Here is a 20,653-nt window from a genome sequence, read left to right as displayed (position 1 = left end):
TGTTTGTTGAGCCATTGAGACAAAAAACATCTTACCCCGGTTCACAAGTTGTGGTCACAGTTTATTTCGGCAAACGAACGCTCTTCACAACTTATGAACTGAGAAATATGATATTCACATGCACGCAGCTATGTTATTTGTAAAAGTTGGGGCTCCTAAAGAAAAGGAGTAATTTACCACTAACATAATTAGGCCTATTATTATTAAATATTAAAAAGGATCACTAAAAGTAAATTCTTGGTTAATAAGAGAATTTTTTTATCTGTTGACCATCATTGTTGTATCTTTTAACTAATTACTTTGTTAAATGGATACGTCTACTTTGTGATTGGTATTAAAAAGAGTCAAATAATTATTTCAAAACTATGGGTGCTTCACGGTGGTGGACGAAACTAACAAAGAAGACGAAGTATGGCGGAAAAATGACGATTTGAACCCTTTTTTGGTTCCTTTCTTGTTTATTTTCCGTGTAAGTTCAAGTAATATTTATTCTTGTTGAATTTGTTTGACCGAACATACAATAATAGATTATTCCCTGCATCGTATTTGGTTGAATGTAAAAAATGTACTACCTGAGAATCATTAAAACATGACATCCAGTCATTTTGTTTTTCCCAATTTTATTTTACCTTTCAGTGTCCATCGAGTGATTAGAATACAAGTCATGACAAAAGTTTTGCCCCTCCCCATCCCCCCCATGTTAGCTTTTGGTTAGAATGTTGGTAACGTTAGGCTAGGATTGGTTCAGAGTTGGGGGAAAGGCTGGAACTTTTGGATTTGGTTTAAATGTATCATCAATGTTCATAATTCAAACAAATTAATTGCATTAGTCTTTTAATTCCATTACAATTTACATTTGTTTTCTCATGCCTGGCCTGCACAATCAAAACAAGGCTTAATGTTAGTCAAAAGCCAAATCAAGTCCCCGAGTTATTAGCAATACTTAGTGAGGAGTCGAAGTCACCATAATAGTTTGGATTTAAATTCTAATGTAATTTCAAAAACACAACAATACAACAGACATCAAGACCCCGACTTGTTGAATGTTATAGCTCACTTGTCACAGTGTCAATCCATGCTTTTACTTTGGCACCAGTCTGTAATTTGACGCATGTTGCACCATTTGCAGTGACCAGTTAACCTTTGTTAATTCTCTGCCATTTTCATTTCAGTAATCATGCCAGAAAATACTAATTATTAATGAAGCAAAAACAACCATCGCTATTTAGTTATGAAATGGATAATAACACCACATGTTTCCAAAATGACGTTTGTGACCATAATGGAGCATGTACGCAACACATGTTCAGTGGATGTAGGCATGTGCAAAAATATTGAACAAACAACAACTCGTTTGTTGACAGGTCACTCAAAACAACATTGTCAAGAGTTCAGTTAATTTGAAGTTCCCATAGCACTCGCACGTGCACAGGCAATGATAGCTGTTGTTGACATTATTCGCAGTGATGATTGGGTGTTTGATATAGTAGACTGTATATTCCATGAGCAACGAAAATGTTCCAACAGAATGTAACTTAGGAATACCTCATGCTTGTAAACAAAATCTTTCTGTGAAACAGTGTGTAGCGGAATGTGACAAGTTGTTCCGATTGTAACTAAATGGAAAGTAAAGACGGACATGGCCGAGATGTTCTGATTGAACCTACAAATACATTTACATGGCCAAAGTTTTTCGAATACATAATCAAAACACATAATCAAATAATACATATTTAATTAAAACCAGCCAAGGTATTCCGAATGGTTTTAGACTGTTCGATAGACTGGGGAAGTGGTCACTATTGTGTTCTATATGGGTTTGGTTGCACAGATATTAATAGGAAACCAATTGAAAACAGTTTAAAAAAAATAACTTTCCGATCTCTTACAAACATTAGTTAATTTCATTTTGATACATAATACAATATGCGGAAATTTTCAGTCGCCAGGTGGGCGACGCGTTATACGGTTTTGACTTGCCTGATGCTATTTTGACTTGCCATGGGCGATTGGTCGACCCGTAAAGTTCATACTCTGTCATTTTCTTTTCTTTGGGACTTCGTAATTGGTCATTTCTTTGATTTTAGATGGGAAAGTCTACTTAATCAAGAGTTTTACAGAATTATTTACAGTAATAAAGCACGACAACTATAATGTCCATTACCATTTTAGAGTTAGCAGGTTATTTCACCATACCCTGTGATGTTCATAATATTGGTACATATTTTTGTGTTTAGACAGCGGTAATTAATTACCATGTCTGGTTACCTGCCAATCAGGAATCACAGATGGAGGCAACTACATGATAGACAAATTAAATAAGAAAACACTTCGATTATCAATTCAGTATGTAGGTTACTGCATGGACAAAACATGATAGTTATTTCAACCACTTTGATAATGATGGTTTATTTTGTATTGAAAAATAATGTGTACTTATTGCTGGCTTATTGGGACGAATATTATTACAGAACAATGCGATCAGGGCTAGCTCTAGGCAGTGTTCTCGCTGCTCCATTTAAACGGGGCGGCCCGCTCCGCTATTCCATTTTGCTGCCCTCCTTTCACGTTCTCTGCCCTCCTTTATTTTTGTGCACCCCTCTTTATTTTCCAGCACCTATCTCTGCTAGTTGAGTGCGTCATTAAATAAAATATTTCTTTCTTTCTTTCTATTTCCAAATGCACACTTTTTTTCCACAAAAAACCAACGATCAGTCTGCACACTGGACATCAAAGGAAATAACCTACTTTTGTGTACAAAAAAACAATCAACGAAACATTTACGGAAGTTACCATAACGTAATTTAACAGTATTTTTAACAGCCTCTATTTTGTCCCATATCTGTATCCATTTGTATGTTTAATAGACACAATAAAAGTTATATTTTATTTGAGCAATGAAAACGTTTGTTATCTTTTACGGATTCAGCAATCTCCGATTGAAAAAACCTCACTTATTTGGCGCCAAATTTGTCACGTGATCAGAACAGTCATTCTGTCTTTTGTTTTCACTAACTATCGTCTGATTTTTTTTCTCAATTGCAGATATAATTGATTGTAACTGATGATTTTTACTTTCTGTCATTCTGTTTATTCCGCAGTTATTTATAAAATATTGCAAACTTTTCATTTTAGGGTGATATGAACGCTTATAAAAACAACGGAAGTAGTAGTGTTTATCATTAAAATCATTTATCTTGACTGCCAAATAATATATACACCGCTTTTTTATCAGCTGGCAATATTATTTTATCACAGCGATTGATTCATTCAATGAAGATGGAAATAACAAAAAATGTATCCGACATTAGGGGATCACTTTACAAACATCTTTATTGTTTTTCGTATATCTTGAAATCTTTATTAAAAATAATAATATTAAAACTTTGATTGGTTCAGCAAAACTGGAACTGCCCATGAATGTCAGACCGATATCATCTTCGGTTCAGTTAAAAGACAAGTCTGTTTGTATTTCGTATTTATAAACCTTTTTGCATTTTTTGTAGACAAAATAAGGAGTATGTCTTTTCACAAAGTTTACCAAACACAACAATATGGTAACCACCCCTCCCCCCCCTTTTTTTTAATATTTAAAAAAAAACAATTTATTTTATTTTTTGCTTTTCATTTATTGGCTTTTTTTTCTCTTTATTTTGAAGGGTGTGGTGCTGAGTGGCCACCCTCCTTTAATTTTTACCCAGCAAGAACACTATCTAGGTGAGTAAAATATTTTGCCAAATTGTCTTTTAAACTTTCAAAATTGCAGAAATCAACAGTTATTTTCTAAAAAATGTCAATTATGACATGAAATTATTTTGCCAAATTAAAATAAAATTTGCCTACTGCTTTCAAAATTCGCAAATTTGGTGAGTGGCAGAGCTAGCCCTGGCAATGCATGCTTGTTTTATCATCGCTCAAAAATCAGGTATGTTTGTTTCTTCATTTTTAAGACTAATTCCTGATGTGACGCGTTAAGTATTACATAACCAGCGGCTCGAGCCGCCAGAAGGCATATTCACTGCAATGGAACAAAATGGCAGTGCCCTTTATATATAATAGCCATCACATTTAACCATTTAATTAATTAAATATAATAATATACTTGTTGATATTAAGAAATAATGTGCATTATAATTTATATAGCATTGAATATGCATACCTGTCCAAAAGCCTTGCGCGAGCATTCCTTTACATCTTGATGGGATTTCCAGAATTTCCAATTAAGGGTGGTATAATTAATCGCATATGATATTCACAGGTTTTAGCCCTATGGTTAAATGCACTGTTTTTCAGTTGTTGTGTATCATGGTTTATTTAGATTTTTTTAAAAGCGGGTTGATGAGCATTTCCATAGTTTGCACTTTGCTGGGAATCCCAATGATGCTGTAACACATTTCGGCCAATCACAGCACTTGATTCCTTTGATCGTGATATGTTTGCTTGAGCTATTCTAGGCCCTACATGCTATCATGACATGGTAAGAATGGCACTTTTATTTTTAAGTCTTGAAAGACATAAATTTTGCCTTTAGTTTTTCTTTTTATAAAACATTAATTTACAATTATTTTACAAGTGACCATTAAAACAGGGCTTCTAGAATTTTTATAAAATTCACTAGCCATGGGATCAGTGATTTTAAAAACGTACTAGCCACGATTACAAATTCACTAGCCCTACTTTACTAAAGTTAATACAATTTTACTAAATAATAGTAAGATCAGATATGTCACCTAAAGGGGGAGACAGAGCTTTAAAACACTAACATTGTGGGGTTGGGGTGGGGGCAGTATATTCATATTTACAAAATTGACATATCTGCAACATTTGACTTCTTTTTTCTTTCACTAGCCATCAGGCATGGCAATAGTAATTATATACTGCGCAACATTGAATATCACTAGCCATGGGAGTGGGGCTACTATAATCTTGAAGCCCTTATTAAAAGTAAATTTTGTTTTAATAATACATGACTACAATATAATATGTACTTTATAATATGTATTAGTGTTTTGTTTCTTGAAATTCCAATACTTTTGATGTGAAAGATAATTTTTTCATAATTCAGATGATGATAGTAATTAACAACACCTCGTCACAAAAAATACACATTGGCTATTGGTGTTAGAAAAGGCAAGCAGATGGAAATATCAATTGTGATTTTTTCAATTTTAGATGAGGAAAGTCAGAGATGATGGTGTAAGCAAATAACGTTGGCCTTCTCATGGCTTCCGAGATGACGACCACTTCAGGAGAAGAGAAGAAGCTGGTAGATGAGAAAAGATATGCCATCGTTACCAAGGAATCCATTAGAATGGTAGCAGAAGCCACGGGAATCTCGGATCTCCCAGATGATGTGGCAGCAGTACTTGGCGAAGATGTCAGCTACAGACTTCGAGAGATAACAATGGTAAATAGTCTGGTTTATATAATATAGGTAATTCTTACACACCTGTGTAGGAGATCACCGTTGTGTATCAAAATCGTATACAACATATGTTGGAGTTCGTTTCTGAGAGGACATGACCCAGTTTAGTGTTATTATAAGGAGATGTAAAGTGACGTCATTGGAATACTGACGTCATTCAAATTCAAAATTAGCTGTATTATTACAATGCTTCGCCACATTAAAAAGCTCGCTTTTCATCAGTTTAATTTTCCGAGTGGTTGGCAAATGTTTTAAGGTGCTCTATTTTTTAAGGAAAATGGATCTGTTAGTACAGTAGTGATTTGGTTATGACATGTGTTATGTATTCTTAAAGCCAAGTATCCATACGTCATGACCCAGTTAGGCTACGTTCTGTAATAACATAATATATTGTTTATTATATTGTTTACATTTTTATTATTTCGAGGTATGTAAGAAATAGAATACTACATTCGTGTCCATTTGATACCATTTATCTTACAACTCGTTGTAAGATAAATGGTATCAAATGGAAATTCATGTATTATTCTCTATTTCTTACATATCTGTGTAGGAGATCACCGTTGTGTATCAAAATCGTATACAACGTATGTTGGATATAGTTTCTGAGAGGTCATGACCTAGTTTTAGTGTTAGTTTAAGGATCAAATCTGTTTCTTCAACATGTCTTGAAACAGCTTGGATTTAAAAACAAATAAAAAACATGTTCAAAGTGATTTATTTGAATCACTTACACTAGATTGGAACCTGTTTTTGCTGGAAACATTAAGAATAGAGCAAATTTTAAAAAGTTATATTATCCAGCTACTATTTATGCTAGTAAATCTGTATATAATTAAGCTACTCTCAGGGTATATATTTTTAGACTGAACATATAATGTATATTAACGTGCTGTTTGAATATATTGTTTAAAAGTAATATAGCAATATTTATTTTATCATGCTTTCTAATTGCATACAGTGCACACATTCTTTCTTATGGCTAATAGATTTGTAGGTGAAGTGAGAATGGTTATAAAATATTCTAAACACCTGGATGTAGTTGTGAAAGATACTAAGCTTCTAATATTAATGAAAATTGCACTTTTTACTTCTCAAATTCTGTTATTAATCTTTACCTATATTTATGTTGGCAGTGTTGTACTCAGTTCATGAAGCATGCTAAACGGCGAAGACTGACTACAGAAGATTTCAATAAAGCTTTGAGGCAAAGCGATATACAGGTGAAATACTTGAATTTAAATACACTATTTTATACATTAATACATTACGTTAATAAAATCCAGGGCTAGGTCTGAGTGAGCAAAACAATTCACCAAATTATCTATGAAACTTCAAAAACTGCAGAAACCCACAGATTTTGACAAACTACTGTATCTATCATTATAAAAAACTAATTCACTAAATAAAAATAAATTTTGCTGCTTGTTTTTATAATATGAAATTGACAAATTTGGCGATTGGTAGAGCTAGCCCTAAAATCTATAGTTATACAACTTCAAAAGAAATGTAATTGAAACAGCAATACTTAAACCTGTTCAGACATGGTGATCTCTATAAATTACGTTTGTGACTGTCAAAGTCTGAAAAACATCTGTAATTAGGATTGAAGAAACAAGATGAGTATGGTAATCATCATCTGGCTACTGTGTCTCCTTTAAACCAAATGTTTTGAATTTTGCTTATTGTTTTTGACTGTATTATTGTTCATGTTTGTTTTATAGCCGGTGTTTGGTCATGGATCGATGGAACCAAGCCAGTTCCGACAGACACGGGAGGGAGAGCTTCATTTTGTTGAAGATCTTGACACAAACTTCTCTAATATCGTATTTAACAGTTATGTTCCAAAAAATCTGGGGAAAACATCAATAAAAGGTACATTTCATTGGGATTACAATCATAAAATAGCTTTTAATAATTTTAAATTTCTACTTGCTTAGAATGAAAAATATTTAAGTCCTTACATACGTCTCTTCCCCATACACTCCCCCAAAAACAAAAAATACTTTAAAAGTTTTCTTTTGTTTTAAAAGTGTCCTCTTGGTCTATCTGGAGACAACTATCTGTTTCTAGTCCTTGATTGTTTGGGTTTTTGTCAGTGCACACCCAGTTGTTTTAGTTTAGGTACAGCCTTGGTAAAATTATTAACTAACAACCACCTAGTTTAGCAAGAAAATGTAAAATATAAGTAATCCTTTTTGGAAAGATGTTCTTGAAAGCTGGAGAAAAATTCAATGTGAAGAAATCATTGAATGTATAGACGACATAGTTGGTGTCAATATTTGGCACAACAGTAAAATATTAAAAGATAAAAAACCTATTTTCTACAAAAAGTATGCCGAAAAGGGAATTATTTTTATAAATGATTTAATTGGTGTACATGGTGGCTTTCTAACTGTTGACGAATTTATGGTGAAGTATAATATAACGAATTTTTTAGATTATACGTCTTTAATTAAAGCAGTAAAATGTTTCATTGAAAAATATGGAAAATTAAATTGTCAAACTGAATTTTTCTCTAATTTTAAACCAATTTATCCACAAAAGTTAAAGAAGATTTTAAAAGAGAAACAAGGTTGCAAGGAACAATATAAACTGCTATGCAAAACATCACAAATACCAAAATCACAATTAAAATATCAGGAAAAGGTTTTAACTATTCATTAAGGGAATGGAAAATATATTATAGCATACCCTTTAAATGTACTAGAGATACAACTTTGCGGTGGTTTCAGTACAGAATATTGCATCGAATACTCGCAACTAACCATTTTTTATATACTATTCACTATATAGATACCAATAAATGTACTTTCTGTAATCTGCTGCCAGACAATGGAACACTTATTCTATGATTGTCATTTTGTTAAAAAAAAATATGGAAAACTATTGCAAATTGGATAACAAATACTATGGGTAAACATATTGTTATCTTAGATTTGCCTAATGAACAAAACAGCAGTGTAGTAAATTGGATGATTATTAATATAAAATATTATATTTATTCTATAAAAATCCAAAAACAAAAATTGAACTTACGATCATTACAACGGACAATTAAAAACAAATTAGAAATTCAAAGGTGTATTCTGCTTAAAAACTGAATACGAATATTTTGAAACATATTGGAAGAAATGGTATAATTTATTTATTGACAATTTTACATGAACCTTTTCAACTGTAGTTTAACATACTGGCTTAGAGACAAACATTAAAAGATAAAATTTGCAACCCATCATTCTTTTCTTTCACTTCTGATATTTCGTTTTTCCCCTTTCTTCTTTCTCTTCTTTCTTGCAGTATATGTTTTAAACATGAACATTGTGTACATGTAAATAGTCTGTATATACAGTGTATATATATATATATGAAATATAATTAAAATATGTGTACTTCAGTGAGCTCAGGGCACCTCAACCCTGACACTGCCAAATATTTCTGGGGACAATAAAATTGTATATCCAAAAAACACACACACAAAAAAAAACCACCTAGTTGTGAAACAACTTTGTGTTATCATATTAAATATTTTATTTCAAATTTTCCATACATTGTTTGTACACAAATATATTGAATTGATGTTGGTGTAATCTATTACAGCTCAGTGGCTGGCTGTGGAAGGAACCCAGAAGACAACTTCTAGTCAGCAGGGATCAGGTGACACTGTTGACCTTTTAACTCGTACTGAATCACTATTGCTTCATGGTGCCCCTCAGCCAACATAGAAAAATATTTATTCACTGTAAATTAACCTGGTCTAAAAATTATCCTGACTCTTTATTTGTTTGTTAATTATTTTTATTTTTTATTTCAGTAATAATAATAATATTTTTAAAAATAAAACTTAAACTGAATACCATCAGCACACTTCTGAAATGGTGTTTTGTGTGTACGGTTTTTATTTTATTTTTTTATAGAACACTACAGCACTAAAATATTGTGAGGTTTTTTTTCATTTAATGGCATATGTTGTTCCTTAACCTGAAGTATAACAATAATTCAGATCATATATTTTATATAATTTTGGTTATCTATTATTTGTACATTATATATATTTTTCATATTTGTCTTCTGTTGGTATATTTTGGCTAACAGATGTATGATATTTCAGGAAAACTCAACATTAAAAAAGAAATTAGCGAAGACCAGCTTTTGTATTACAACAATATAACAAAGTCCATTATCAGTGGAGATGAGAAAACTGTGAAGGTATAAAATTATTAATTATTATAAGGTTTTAAAATGTGAATGGTTGGTGAGCTGTGTGCTCTTGTTTACATATGTTTCTGCTGAGAGTTATTGCCCCTAGATGGACATTCCTCTTGTTATTTCTGACCAAAATGGTGACAGATATATGTACCCTTTTAAATTTCATTTGGGAATTTTTACAGTATTTTAGATGAATTCAGTTTTTAAAGATAAGCCATTTTTCAAAATCTAATTAAATATTATATGGACATTAATTGACTCAGAAAGGTGAGTTGGTGAGGTTACCAAAATTGACCGATATATATATATATATTAATCCTCCAAACACCTACTTTTATTTATACAGATTTTTAAACTGATTCTTGATTATAATGATTGCTGTACACTATGCACGTCAATTAGATGGAGTAGTGGATTAATTTGTTACTGATATGACAAGGACCCTAACAAAAAATAAAATGTGTTTTTAGGAAAGATAACAACACTAACAAAAAATTGATTTGACTTGTATTGCTTTATTAGAAATCCATAGCTATGTTTTCTGAAACAAAACCTTTTATATTGCCCTCAAACATCTCTCTACGTTTTCTGGAAAACATATAGCAATGAGTATGGGTATTGTTTATATCTTAACACAGTGTTATTCATGGCAACAGAAATAACTGTCAGTATGTGCAAACCAGCAATTGTTAGTTTTATGGATTTGAACAGTATTTATTCTAAGTATGCAATATACACAATATACACAGTAACATAAATGCTATGTAATGAATTATTTATTGTTAAAAACTGTTTTCCACCATGCACCATTACTCAACAGATTTTCTCTTTGCTGATGTCATAAGATATGTTTTCCACACTAATGATACCTCCCACTTAACAAAATGTATACTAGTATATTATGATGCCAATTGAAACATGCTTATATTGCTCAAAATGTGTTTATTTTCAGGTGGCTCTTTCTGATCTTCAGACTAACCCAAATGTAACTCCCTTGCTGTCCTATTTCATCAACTTCATTGCCAATGGGGTACGTTAACAGTCATTACAAGCCAAAACATAGCTGACACGACTTGCGTAATAATGATTAATTTTTTAATGGAAATTTAACTTCATATGTGTAATATAAGTCATTGTTTATCAACTTTTCTAAGCCTCTTTTGATGAAGAATAATAATAAGTACCAAATGTTTTTGGATTTTTTTTTAAATAACTCCATAATTATAACTAATTTGTTGTGCTAATAAAAACCAGTGGTAAAGATACTTAACACAGACACTACCATACCAGAAATCGTGACAATATGGTCATGGATTATGCTTCCATACTGTGGAGTTGATGAGTTATATTTACATGCATGTTCCACATGTGCACTATTATATACAAGTTATCTACTTTGAAGTTGATGTCTCATATTTTATTTTATTGTGTTATGCAATATTCACATCTGTGGAATAATAATTTGAGAGGAGGGGTACAATCTCTAGTGGAGGAGTAACAGTAAGGTGGGCGGGGGCATAAGCCATTTTTTTATCTTTATTTATATAGAGTAGGACAAAAAACATACATTTTGGTCCTCAAGTGGGAAGGGGGCACAGAACCCCACTTGGTTCCTACAGACTTGTTATTAACATGCATGTTCCACATGTGAACTATACTTATTTACTGTGATGTGAAGTTAATGTGCCAGCTCCCCCTATGGACTATACATATTTACTGTAATGTGAAGTTAATGTGCCAGCTCCTCCTATGGACTATACATTTTTACTGTGATGTGAAGTTAATGTGCCAGCTCCCTCTATGGACTATACATATTTACTGTGATGTGAAGTTAATGTGCCAGCTGCCTCTATGGACTATACATATTTACTCTGAAGTTGATGTGTGCCTCCCCCCAATTCCTATGGGCTTGATATTCTAGTTCCACATATGGACTATACTTATTTACTGTGAAGTTGACGTCTCGTATTTGTTATTTCTGTGCTTTGTAATATTTACATGCATGTTCCACACGTTGACTGTACTTGTAGGTCCGAGCCATCAGCCATGACCTGAACCAGATGATCTCATTACTGCACACAGCAAGTGCACTCATAAGCAATACGTATCTCAACTTTGAGCCACAGCCTTATGTAAGTCTTGTTGAGTGCATCTTAAATAAAACATTTCCTTCCTTTTCTTCTTTTTTATAATGCTGCTTTATTTTTGGGTAGTTTATTCTATGTGCCCAAACTATTTGATGGCTCAGCCATTTTAACATCTTTTGTCTATTAAAAAAAGTAAGAATGAAAAATAAAAATAGGTTGCAGGTAGCAGTATACCAGTATTTCACCAAATCAAAATTCAATGTGCACCGGATGTTTTTTCATTTCAACTTATTTTTCGTGCTTATATCCAATTGAGGTTCAAGCACACTGTCCTGGGCATGCACCTCGGCTATCTGGGCTGTCTGTCCAGGACAGTGAGTTAGTTATTAGTGGTTAGTGAGAGAGAAGTGGGTGTAGTGGTCTTACACCTACACATTAAAACTTGATCAGAAAATTTCACCAAATTATCTAAAAAAAATGCAAAACCTAGAGCTATTTTCCAACAAAATATATATTATAACAAACACTTCTTGTCAAAATTTGCAATTGGCGAGTGGCAGAGCTGGCCCTGCTACCAGTCTTATGTCTAATGGTTTAACCACGACACCATTGAGGCCAGTAGTGCACCAGATTTGAAATAGAGCATGTAATAACACCCGGCCTGTTATTGGTGAGATACGTAACTGGACTTGCAGGGGTAGAATTAAAAAAAAATTCAGGGCAAGGCCATTTTGGCTTTGGGTTTGAGGAAATTTTTGGGGCACCAAGGGCAACATTTCTTTCAAGGGTAGGGCACCAAGGCCACTTTCTGTAAAGTTTTCACTGATGCGAGTAAGAGATGAGGTTCCCTGTGCAGAACAGTCTTTATAGAGCGACTGCGCAGTTACTTCTCGGCGACCACATGGTTCTCGGATCTGTGGCTTGTAAACAATAAGAATATGGCTGCGCCCATCGAAATTGCGTGTCTGAGAGTCGGCAATAATTTCTTTGGATTTCTGTTCTTATGGACGAATACACGGCAAATGACAAATGCTGCAAAGTTCAATTTAGTTGGTACCAGGCATGAGATGGGCACTAGGGCATACAAGGAAGGCAACCACGGCTAGTTATGGCCGTGGACACGGTCCAATTTATCGGGGCACCGCGTCCAGTAAAAAGGGCACCAAAATCGATCCCTGGACTTGATACTCTAAAGTGGGGGGGGGGGGTAGCCACAAAATTCCTGTAATTTCATTTAATTGGTTTCATTGTATCAGATATTATTTTATTTGAAACACGTGCAGGACAACATTAAAATTATGTTGATTTAAAACCTTTGTTTTTGACTGAAGTAGGCTAGTCAAAGAAGCTAATCAAAGAAGTATTCTCCATTTTTTCTGATTTGTTGTATTTATATCTTTGACTTGGTACCATTGTAGCAGTTATTCCAGTGTTATTATAGTTGTTTATGGTTAGATTTTTTACTAAACAGTTCCTGTTTGTATTTTTTCAGCTAAATGTACTAGTCCAAGGTGTCGTGTACTGTGTGCTTGAGCCACTGGCTGCATCAATTAATCCACGCAATGACCACTGGGTATTACGGGACTATGCAGCATGTCTTTTAGCTAAAATAGTCAAGTAAGTTTTATCGGTGTATAATTTGTTGTGTTGCTTAATATTTTGTGTCTTCTTTGATATTGTGTCCAACGTGTCTCTAATACTGATCCACTTTGAGAAAATATCTGTCAAATATTTGTGAATAGTAAGTTAAGGATTGATTAGCAACACCTCACTCTTTTTTTTATGGCTCTTTGGTGTCTTAACATCCAATTATTTTAGCAATTGGTCTAGGGTAAAAGAGAGGAAACCTTCTGCCATCTCATAGGCAACTCCTGTTGAGTAGTAGCAAGGGATCTTTTACATGTTATCACACTGACCGAAAAACACCATAGCCTTTGTGGCCCATTGCACCTCAGGCACGTTCTCATCCACTGAGCTTTATTATACCCTAAAGTTCGAACCAAATTGTTAACAACTACGATAAATTACTCTCCTACCTTTAATTACTGTTAATTTCCCCCAAATTTTATCCAGGCACAAGTTGTGAAAAAAACATTACAGTGACACAGATTCCACATATGAGACTGTAACGATGTCGCCAGTATCAACTTCACTGAGATAACATAGGGCAAAATACATGCAGTTTTCTGCCGTCTGCCATTTTGCTTTTTTATGGAATACTCTTCAAGAGGGGTGAAAGCCTCCAAAGTATGTGACATAATTAATATAAAATCAATGATCTCTAGTGGTATCTTTAAACAAACAATTTTTTTTTTTTTTTAAATGCTTTTATATCATAACATTGTTTGATTAAGTCCTATCCTTTCACCCCTCTTGGAGAATATTCCATAAAAAGTCAAAATGGCAGCCAGCACAAAATTACATGCTTTTTGCCCTATACTATCTCAGCGAAGTCGATATAGCTGACATGGTTATCATCTAGTATGTAGAGTCTGTGTCATTTGTGATTTTTTTTTCAAGATTTCTGTCTTGACAAAATGTGGGTAAAATCTAACGAAAAATAATAGTAGGAGAGCAATTTATCGTAGTTTTTAACATTTTGGTTTTGGACTTTTGGTTTTAATAGAAGCTCACACTATATACTTAATGAACAGAGTGAACTATAATTGTTATAGAATTTTGTAATAAATGTTTTGTGTGGATTTTTTTGTAGTAAGTGGGACAGTCCCGTGAACCACCTGAGGTACAACACAATCAAGTCCCTGAAAGATGCTTTGTATGATCTCACCAAACCTCACTGTTCTCACTACGGAGCTGTCATGGCTCTGCTTGCGCTGGGATGCCAGGTTTGTACCTAGGATTACAGGGCTCCAACTTAACAGTGCTATCAAAGGCAACTGCCGTAGCTTGCAACATGAATTGCCGTAGGTCAGGAGCTTTACCAATGGCTTTATTTTTTACCACTGCATGAAAATTATTACCATCATTTGAATGGATGATTTTTCTGGTATTTAATTTTGTGTTTATTTGTTGCAAAGGTTACGGATTTAAAATTGCCTTGGACAGGCTTTAAATTGCCAAAGGAGAGCATTTTGTTGATGGAAAAAAGCTTTAAAAATGTTCATAGGTAACAAAATCTATATAATGAAGTTGAAGACATGGAATATATGTGATAAAAATATCAACAAACATTTTCTCTTGTTCATTAATGATTGTGACTTAGAATAATGTCGTTAGTATGGTTTAAATAGAGGTGATCAGGTTTGTTTAAAAGCCTTTAATATTATTAAATATTTAGGGCCGAATATACGAAGTCTGTTTTATTTAAACACCTGAGGTGTTTAAGCATTGGAAATGTAATTAATTGCATGTGTGTACGGCTTTGTAAATTCGGTCAAATACATTTTTGAAAATTGTTGATATAATTTTGATCTTTAAAAAAAAAGAAGTTTATTCATTATTTCTCTACTTGTGTTTCAGGTAGTAAAAGATATAGTTGTTCCTCACCTTGCAGTCATTATGCCTCATTTGAGTGCTGTGATGGAAGATAACTCTTTACCTAATGCTGTGGCAAAAGCTGATGCCTACAAAGTACATGGAGCTTTGCTGGTAAGTATTGTACCAAAACGGTTCTTCCTTTCCGAATGTTAGTTTGTGAAAATTATTTGTAGAACAGGCATGCTTTGTTTGTGTAGCTTTATTCCATAATAAAGTTGCTATATTTTAAAGATTTATTTGTTACAATATGTATTGAGTAGGGCCTCCATGAGTTCAAAGTATTGGACTTGAGTACTCGAGGATCAAACTCAACCCAGACCCAAGTACCCAACACTTAGATGATAATGAAACTAAGGAATATTAAAATAGCATTATGTATCATAATTCCATCGCTAAATATGAATGTCAAATCATGCCATTGTATTGCATTTAGAAACCGGTTAATACGTTCAGTATTGTGATGGATGAACAGATTAAAAAGAGAAACTAGCACGACCATATAATTATTGTGTAACTTGTATTGCTGATTAGTTACTGCTGAAATTAATGCTCTACAATGTCTTGTACTGGGTACTCAAGTCCTGTGAATGAACTCGAGTCTTGCTAGGCTCAGCCCGTGCCCATGTACTCGAATACTCATGGAGACCCTAGTATTGTGTAAAATTTCAAAAGCCAATATGATGACCATGCAGTTCAGAAATATATGAATTTAATTTAATAATATTGCACGATCATTTCTACCAAATGTGCATGGATATTAATAGTCTAATGTATTCTGTACTTGTGTACAAGTAATCCTGTATTAAAGACTAGTTTAAAATGTGTTTAGGTCTTGTCAAATTAAATATACCTTTATATATGTATATTTCACTCTCTCTGTCTCTCTTTGTTTCAGCTGGCAGCAGAGCTGTTGTTAAAACAAAGTATTCACGAGTTTGAATCTAAGTTTATTCCTGATGAGGATGTCGGTGAATGTGTGCTAGAAACTTTGCAAATAAACAGTAGCAACAATTCAGATGAACTCCCTGGGCTGCTGGACAAATCTCCCAGTGATTTCTATAAGGAACTCCATGAGTATTTTGGTGACAGTTTATCTGTGAAACTGCCAATAATGGATGTGTCTAAAGTCTTCAAACCTGTCAAGACGAAGGAGAAGATAAATCTGTCAGATCCTGAAGGATCAAAGACAGGTGAACAGCTTCTAGAAGATTTTATGGAACAGGTTCGAATTCAGCAGAAACTTGATGAGGAAAGGCGTGAAAGGGAAGAGAAAGAAAGAATAGAGAGAGAAAGACTTGAGAAAATTAGACAGGAACAGGAGAGATTGGAACGACTGAAGCGAGAAGAAGAAGAAAAGAAACGTAAAGAAGAAGAAAGAAAGCGAAGAGAGATGGAAGAAAAGCTTAGACGTCAAGAAGAAGAAATGATGAAAAGAAAGATTGAAGAACACCGTAGAAAAAAGGAGGAACACCAAAGGAGGAAAGAGAAAGAATTGCTGGCTCGAAAGGTTGCAGAAGAAAAGAGGAAAGCTGAAGAAGAAAAGAGAAAGGCCGAGTTAGAACTGAAAAGAGCAGCAGAAAAAGCACAAAGAGCTGCAGTAAAGCTGGCCAGAAAGGAACAGAGGAAAGTGAAAGCCCTGCATACTGATGAAGAAGTGAGTGAGGAGGAGGAGGATCAGGAAGAAGAGAAGGAGGAGATGGAGGAACAGGAGAAGGACCAGCCCATTGAAGAGGATGATGATGAGGATGAGGATGAATCACTCAATTGGGAAGATGAAGAACAGGCGAGACTCCTGGAGGAAGAACAGCAAAGACTCATCAGAGAGCAGCAGAGAGTGTTTCTTGGTAATTTGTACTTTATTATTATTTATTAAAAAATATATTTCCTAGCAATTCAGGGCTCACCCTGCCCATTGCCAAATTAGTCAATTGTTGATTTTTATACAAAGTTTTTCTAAAGTAAGAACTTTTTTAATATTTTAAAAGAAATTCTCAACATATCTGAAAACTGGCTAAAATGAAATACTTTCCATTGTGAACCCTAGTAACTTATCTATTATTTGTTTAAGACAAGCAAAGAGTATTTCTTGGTAATTTATATTTTTAATGGAAGAAAAAAGATTTAATATAATGTTAAATGATAATGTGGAAATATTAAAAAACTTTTATTGAGATTTTTGAAAACATGTACAGTGACAAAAAAACAACATCACACCTATAGTTTGTTAAATGGTGGTCGACAACAGTCACTTTTCGCACCCTTGTTTTGGCTTCGTACACAAGAACTATAACATATCCAACAGTAATGTTTTGTTGTGATATATTTGACAAAAGGTACTTTTTATTTATTTCATCTTTTAAAATTTAAACTTAATATTTTGTCCAGAATTACGAAAAAAAAAAATATACCGACCTGTAAACAGCATTGTCTGCTCGTTATAGAAATTTGACAGGGTTCAAGGTTAGTAGACTAGTTTTTATTTTATTGTGGTGAAGCATTGTAATAATACAGCTATAACAGCGGGTTTCCTCTCAATATATGTGTGGTCCTTAAACATATGTCCGATGCCATATAACCAAAAATAAAATGTGGTGAGTGCGTCGTTAAATAAAATATATCCTTCCTTCCTAATACAGCTAATTTTTAATTTTAATGATGTCAGTTTTCCAATGACTTCACTTTGCATCTTAAAATAACAATAAACTGAGTACATGACATGTCCGTTTTCAGAATGCAGGAAAAATTCTAATGCATGAATGTGTTAAAGAAAGTATTGTAATTAAATTTTTTTACTTTTTACGAAATATATATGGAGTTGACTTGATATTTCTTATATTTATTGTATACAAAGCCAAAAAAAGGGTGCGAAAAGTGACTGTTGTCGACCTAATCCATGTCTTAATTTTTTTATTTTATTTTTTATTTTTTATAAATGATCTACTTATTTTATGTTTTGTTTTTCAGAGGAACAAGAAAGAGAAAAACGATTAGCAGAACTTGAAAGATTGGAAGCTGAACGAATCCGCAAGGAAGAGGAAGAGAGACAGCGACTGGAGCAGGAGCAGCAGAAGAGACGATACGAGGAACAGAGAAAGCTGGGTGAGGAAACGATCATGCGACGTCGCAGACTGTCTCGACAGGAAGGCTTTTACCGCGAAGACAGCGACAGTGATAGTGAAGTCAAACCTAGGCATTCTCGGATGATGCATTTGCCAGTTGATACCAAGGAGAAACTTCTTGAGAAAAGTGTGGTGGAAGTAGAAAGTGAAACCCCTGCTGTGGCAGACATAACCAGTACAATAGCTGACCCAGCCAAAGGGATCAAGTTAAAAATCAAACTACAGCCTCGTGTAAAGCTTCAGCTTTCACAGGATAAAAGTTCAGGGAGTAAAGAAAAAATATGGGATAAATCTTTGGATAAGCATAAAGACTCGAAGCAGAGACACAAGCGGAAGCATTCTGGTAGAAGTCCCAAAAGCTTTGACCCATTTGAATTTGACAAGTCTGACCCTGAGGAGAATCGGGGCACGAGAATGAGTTTGACTCCTTTACATATATATTCTCCAAGTGGTGAAAGTAGTGGGTCAGACAGCACAGTAAAGAAGTCAAAATTGACTTTAAAATTAAAGGTGCCTTCGAAAGAGACAATGTCTGAATAAATTTCTATTTCTTATACATTTTGTTGCAGACTATTTTTAATACTGAAATGCATAAATAGATTGTCGTCTGGTGTGTTGTTGCCATGTTTTCCAGGTGAGTGTGAAGTGATCCTAGTATTACTATTTAACTAGCTACTTAATTCAAGAGGCTATTAGATCAGCCCATCTAAATTTGTGCTGAAATTATATTAGGCGTAAAAAAAAACATTGTGTGTTTCCGGTTTCCTGACCAACCCTAATTCTACGCTGCGACCCTAAAACAATTTGACTACCAAAAAAAAAAAAAAAAAAAAAACATTTTTGCAGAACACCGTTTAAAAAAAAAAAAAAAAAAAAAAGGTTCCTACCTACCTACCTATTTTTTCCAGAGATGAAACCTGAAACACACACATTTTTTTTTTGGACCTTATATTAATAATTTATATAGTTTAGGAATGTTAATATTTCTCTTTAAGGGTGCAGTCAAAATTTATTAACCCCAATTTTGCCCTTTTTTATACTTTTGGTGTTAATATTCAAAATTTTAAAATTGACCGTATTTGTTAGGTTATCCCTATCCCGAGTCAGACCCCCGATCCTATCGGAGGCCGGACTCGGGATAGGCGTGTTTGAAACCCTAGTGGTATATGGACATGTTAAACTAGTTACTAAGACTAAGTCAAGAGGCTGTCCTGGGTTTGCTGCCATTATCAAGATGTCTCTGACTAATGGAACCTGTGTAACCGTCAAATATTACATGTTAAATACATGTTTCTTAGCTAGGTATAGCCTGGAATTGATACGGCATGTTTGGGGTGGGGCACTCACATTGTGTTTTTGGGGCAACAGGAAAATATAAACTGGTGGGCAGAGAGAAAAAAGAGGTGTGACTGAAGGGGGCCTTCATGCCTCCCTTCCCCTGGCTACCTCAATGAGCAGACCTGTGGATGTTTTATACCCATTTCGATCAACACTCCCCGGACTGGTATCATGGTCTGTATATTCTCTGTTTCTGGACATCCTAATGCTTATAGAAGCACTGACTTCATTTTATTTCTTAATTCACTATATGGGTTTTTTCTCAACTACCAAATTATTGGGAGGTAAAATCCAATTTGGTCTTCTGGGTGTATACTACCAAATCAAATCCCATAGACGACAATAGTAACATATGTGGCTAAAACTCCTACCTGCAACGTATCAACCGACATAAACGCCACGGATATAAATACTACCACCCCTCACACTTAAAGTGAATCAGAAAAAAATGGGGGTCAAGCTGCTCGTTTCTGAGATAACGGGTAGCGTCTATGACTACCCTAGTTCCGCACAAAATTCGAGTACTTTTTTTTACAGGTACCCCATACATGTTTCAAGCACAAGGCTACTTGACACATTGGTACTAGATGAAATAAAATTGCATTTTTTTTTAACCCAGATAAAACTATTATTTTTTACAACCAACACACTCACATTTATAACCAATCACAGGACTTGTGGTGTTCACTTCTCTATCAAAAGTTCGGTGCACCTCCAATTTTGACCCAGCCGGAAGTTATTTGGTCTAGTAGTACCTATACTGATAACATACATTTTTCAAAAAGTGTCCAGCTATGTGTCTTTATGACAACCAGGATCTGGTGTATTCTGACATAAACTGACAACCTCACTGATACTGTTGTTTCTACAGTGCAACCTAATATAATGTACACCTCAAAAAACATATATATTGCATATAGTTTTGTACAAATGCAATATGTCATATTAAACAACAAAATGTTTTAAAATAAAACTCC

The 20,653-nt window shown here is 34.0% G+C and overlaps 1 protein-coding gene across 2 annotated transcripts; it reads left to right on the top strand.

Moving 5' to 3' along the window:
* The first annotated feature begins 377 nt into the window (after positions 1-377).
* LOC121371537 (eukaryotic translation initiation factor 5B-like) lies at positions 378-18,948 on the top strand. Of its 2 annotated transcripts, XM_041497501.1 has the most exons (14): positions 384-469; positions 3,660-3,717; positions 5,173-5,407; positions 6,562-6,648; positions 7,150-7,300; positions 9,026-9,082; positions 9,537-9,634; positions 10,587-10,664; positions 11,665-11,766; positions 13,214-13,338; positions 14,435-14,567; positions 15,202-15,330; positions 16,115-17,063; positions 18,184-18,948. In XM_041497501.1, exons 3-14 carry the CDS (start codon positions 5,222-5,224, stop codon positions 18,876-18,878), a joined length of 2,790 nt encoding a protein of 929 aa, XP_041353435.1. In that variant the 5' UTR covers positions 384-469; positions 3,660-3,717; positions 5,173-5,221; the 3' UTR covers positions 18,879-18,948. The 2 variants fall into 2 exon arrangements, with proteins under 2 accessions (XP_041353436.1, XP_041353435.1); XM_041497502.1 differs by lacking the exon at positions 3,660-3,717 and having other exon boundaries at positions 378-469.
* The last annotated feature ends 1,705 nt before the right edge of the window (positions 18,949-20,653 follow it).

Source organism: Gigantopelta aegis, chromosome 4 (genome assembly GCF_016097555.1).
Source record: "Gigantopelta aegis isolate Gae_Host chromosome 4, Gae_host_genome, whole genome shotgun sequence".
NCBI classification, from domain to species: Eukaryota; Metazoa; Mollusca; class Gastropoda; order Neomphalida; family Peltospiridae; genus Gigantopelta; species Gigantopelta aegis.
This window is presented reverse-complemented; position numbering and strand designations above follow the sequence as displayed.

Coding starts and splice junctions, on each gene's coding strand:
- LOC121371537 (XM_041497502.1), top strand. CDS start 5,222: ATGGCTTCCGAGATGACGACCACTTCAGGAGAAGAGAAGAAGCTGGTA. Junction 10,665..11,664: donor TCAACTTCATTGCCAATGGG/GTACGTTAACAG, acceptor CTGTACTTGTAG/GTCCGAGCCATCAGCCATGA. Junction 13,339..14,434: donor CTTTTAGCTAAAATAGTCAA/GTAAGTTTTATC, acceptor ATTTTTTTGTAG/TAAGTGGGACAGTCCCGTGA.